This window comes from Dreissena polymorpha, chromosome 4 (assembly GCF_020536995.1).
Source record: "Dreissena polymorpha isolate Duluth1 chromosome 4, UMN_Dpol_1.0, whole genome shotgun sequence".
NCBI lineage: Eukaryota > Metazoa > Mollusca > Bivalvia > Myida > Dreissenidae > Dreissena > Dreissena polymorpha.
Window position 1 is genome coordinate 30681006 of NC_068358.1, and position 4643 is coordinate 30685648.

At 35.2% G+C, this 4643-nt stretch overlaps 1 protein-coding gene across 1 annotated transcript; it reads left to right on the forward strand.

Annotated features, from left to right (window-relative positions):
* The first annotated feature begins 2604 nt into the window (after nucleotides 1–2604).
* LOC127878319 (uncharacterized) lies at nucleotides 2605–3219 on the forward strand. The gene has a single exon (XM_052424842.1). The coding sequence runs from the start codon at nucleotides 2605–2607 to the stop codon at nucleotides 3217–3219; it is 615 nt and encodes a 204-aa protein (XP_052280802.1).
* The last annotated feature ends 1424 nt before the right edge of the window (nucleotides 3220–4643 follow it).

The window sequence follows — 4643 nt, forward strand, 5'->3', positions numbered from 1 at the left end:
TTATGCTTGAATTTTTAGAACGAAATCTATTTAGTATTTATATTCAATAAATAATACGTGCATTTAACTTGTGCCGTTCCAAATTACGATATTACGAGGAGTTTAAGACTCAACGTTTATAGTAAAAAACAATATGTAAAAACATTGAATAAAGCAATCGAAATAAAATTAATTAATACATTTTAACATTTAAAAAATACTTCTCTTTTTGATAAAACATTATCGTTCCAATTATAACCTGTATTCTATCTATTAAGTATTCCAACAATTCAAATAATTAGGTTGTCATCGGTATTTTGAAGTAAATTGAATCAATTGTTGCACTTCTTAAAATTAATATCCAACACATAATTAAGTTATTAACACATTGGGCGATAAAACTAGATGTCAACACATTTACCAATTCAGTATAAAAATACGCACAAAACAAATAACAATGAACAACAAAAGCATAAGTACATAATCATGGCAATGGAAAGGAATTAATACGTGTCGGGGTTCTTTTAAGGATATAAACCATGATGCCAGACGAACCAAGGCCACAGCAAGAAGCTACGAAAGCCATCGTATGTGTTTATTGCCTGACGACAATTCCTTATCGCAGAATACCTTTATCGACATTTGAAGTCAAAATTGTACAACACGACTTTCAATTTCGTGATGTAGTGTATATCATAGCTTCAAAAATGCGTAGTGCAACGTGAGTATCACTGCTATGGCATCAATCGACACGACAATTGTCCATGAACTTGTAGTGTCGTAGTATGAAATTTTATACATTAGTTTGACATTATGTGAAGTCAGTGTCTATGCATTAAGTATATAAAAACATGCAGTTATTTCTAAACACGTTTAATTATGAGATGGTACAGATTTGGCTTTCAAATGTTAAGGCCGGGACGAGTTGCATCACACAGATTACCCCATAAAACGGTGGGAAATTTACTTAAATTATGACTTTCCCCCATGACAAGAATGCATGGTATTCAACTATGTCGATACACAATTTAATTTGTTCACACACACTCGTACAGTCAATTACGGTGAATAATTAAGTCGGTTGACCAATTCTATAAACCAGTTGACAGACTAAAGGTGGTCGAACACTAAGAAGTCCCAGACATGGCGATGTAAGTCTCTCAGAAATGTCTTTAACTTAACAACACTGGAATATACCATTTAGTTGGAGGGAGGGTGGGATGATGTAGAATAGCATGAAACAGTGACTTCCTCGGGTATGCGACCAGCTCTGTGCGAGCGCTGAGATATGCACTAGTTTACGAGTCTAAGTGTTACATAAGACATGGAAGAATCGGCGATGAAATTACATTACAGAAATAAGGAGTTTTGGGGTTGTGCCTTTCCCAAGAAAACATGATATATATTTCACTTCATGTTGAAATGGCAACATTAATCAATTGATATTTCGATATTTACAACATTGAAGCTGTTTAAAACAACATGAACTTCTTAGCGTCTTAACGTTATTAAATATTAGATTTTAATGTAATAAATTGATTTATTGAAGCAAGAAATGATATAACAGAAATTGGCATACTTTATTTGTATGGATAGCATTTCAGGTCTTTGATACACTTATTATATAAAATAGTGTAGTTTCGTTACTGTTCTTAATAACACGTTGACGCTTTTTACAGTTTCCAAACTGAAATAAACACGGTCACACAATCCGGAGCTTTAATGGCGCTTTCATTGCATTAAATAAAGTCATACAACCAGGAGACTGATCGAACCAAGATTATGTCCTGCTAACGGTCTGCCATTTAATGGAGAGAGACAATGGGTTATACCAAAATATCAACATCGGCTTTATAGGAATTTTAACCATATAATATTTCATTTACTAAGTCCAACTTAGGGAATGATGATTTTCAAAACATGAACATGCTCTCTATGTTTTATAAATGAACATACGATTTTGTAAACAAGAGTAAGGATAACATTCATGTACGGAGAAAGGCGATCATTGAGAAGACTGGATTTACTTAAAAATGAAAGCTTTGGGAATCACCCCCTGATGTAATTACTACAATGACTGTCTTGAGCGTCCGATTGGACTGTATATGTGCGCATGCGTGAAGATGGCGGCAAAAAATTATGTATAGCAAAAATTCAGGATTTTTTAATTATAAAAAGCTCAAAAGTGGATGGAAAAAGGATTTTACATCATTATTTAGATTGTGCTAACATCGCTTGATGACTAGAAAACGTAAATCGTCAAAACAATTGCCGGATAACGGTCAGATAACAACAACCAGGAAACCCAAAAAGGCAAACAAAGAAAACAAAATGGCGCAAAATGCTCAGTGTACACCAGGATACGGTCAGAATGGACAGTTACAAACACAGGCAAGTCAGGCAAGCCAGTTGGTTAATTGCTCGCAGATACCGAATGCGCCCATGGGGCAATTTATAGTGAGCACACCGTCATTTGAATGACAGAGATTTATGTCACAATTAGCTAGTCCAATTTCTCCAAATCATGACATTTTATCGACAATACTGGACCGTTTGAATTCAATGGACAATACATTATCACAGCTCGAGAACATTCAATCAAGTGTTTTGGCCATGAACTTACGAATGGATAAAGTTGACAGGCAAATTAGTGATTTAGAAACCAGAATTAAAGAAGAAGAACAATCATGTGAATTTAGTGGTAGTGCCGTGGAGGATATAAATAATAAACAACAGCAGTTTGACACAATGTTGAAAAATATAAAACATATAACAACAACAGAAGATGCACATGTCGCCAAGGAATCGAAACTTCAGGCGGAGATAGCGGATCTAAAATGCCGTAGGCTGGACAATCTTCAGTTTTTTAGAATCCCTGAAGAAGAAAAAAAAGAAAACCGTGAAAACAAAATTTTGGATTTTATTGTCACAAAACTACATATAGAAAATGCAAAAGGGGCCATTAAGATTCACAGGGCACACAGAGTGGGAGCTTTCAGACAAGACAAGGCGAGACCCATTGTGGCTAAGTTTGCTTTTTTCCCTGATAAGGAAAGGGTGCGGAAGGCAGCCAATCAGCTAAAAGTAACCCCATTTGGGATCGCCGAACAATATCCCCCGGAAATAATGGAGAAACGAAGAAAGCTGGTTCAGATTATGAGGGCGGCACAATCAGAGAGAAAGGAAGCCTATATTAAGGTCGACAGGTTGTTCATCAACAAACAGCTGTACGTCGAATAGGACAAGAGTGAGAGTGCCATAAAAGTTATCTCTTGGAATATTGAAGGGCTATCGTCTACAAAGAGCGGTGACAGCAAACTTTCGTCATTTTAGGCGGAACATGACATTATCTGTTTAATGGAGACATGGACTAACACAAATTCAACAAATGACTTTAAAGGGTACAGCAATCCTATACACTCGTACAGACGCTTCCAACACCGTAGAGCAAAGCGTTCGCGCGGCGGGATCATCGTTTATATTAGAGACAGTATACGCAAAGGAGTTTCTTTAGTAAGAAATAACATAGACTGTTTATTATGGCTTAAAATAGATAAAAAAACATTTCAATATTGAAAATGACATATTTAGCTGTAATGTATATTCCACCTGAAAATTCACCAACGCATGATATGTATGATATTAACATTTTTCGACTGTTAGAATCCGATATAAATTTTTTTAATAGTAAAGTAAAAGTATTTATCACTGGGGACGCAAATGCTAGAACCGGTCATAAAGCTGATTTTATTGACAACGACAGAAGCTTAGGTGACTTTGATTTATTTAAAATAGATACTCCACTTCAGAGGGCAGCCTGTGACCTTGGTACAAATAGATTTGGCAATTATTTGTTAGACGTTTGTAAATCTACCAATATAAGAATTGTAAACGGTAGGCTATTTCAAGATAATGGCAAATTAACTTGTTTTACTCATAATGGGGAAAGTACAGAAGACTATTTGTTATCATCAGTCAAAAACGTTCACGATTTAACAGATTTTAAAGTGCACGATTTCACGGAATTTCCAATCATGCCTCAGTGACATTTGCTGTGAGCACGAATAATCCGGTTTCTAACTGTAAAAAAATCAGCGCGTATACGTTAAATGGAAATCTGAGTACAGGGATAATTTCGTGCACGACATATTAAACAGTGCTCAAGAACAAGAACACAATTTACAGTCAGGTATTCACTCGCGATGCGATCCGGATTTATTAGTCTCGGAGTTCACTGATTTTCTTAGTAAACGAGGTGAAAAATATTTTAAACATGTTATTAGTAATAATGATTTTAACAATCAAAGTAGATTCGATTCTGCTCTCACGAATAAACGAAGATGGTTTAACGAAGACGGACAGAGTATATTCTAACAGTTTACCAATATAATTCAAATAAGAATATGCATACACGAACAACCATGCTGGCAGCAAGGAAAGAATATTAATATTTATGTCGGAAAATAAAATCAAAGTTTAACAGAGAACAGGGAGCGAAATTAAATAACATGAGTAGCAAAAAACCTCGCGAATAATGGAAATTATTTAAAAAAAACGGTATCACTGAAAGCGGATAATATATCGCTGCATGAATTCTGAGTATTTCAATACTTTAGCTTCTGAGGCTGACGTTAACGTAAACAACGACGAAAGTGACACTTATC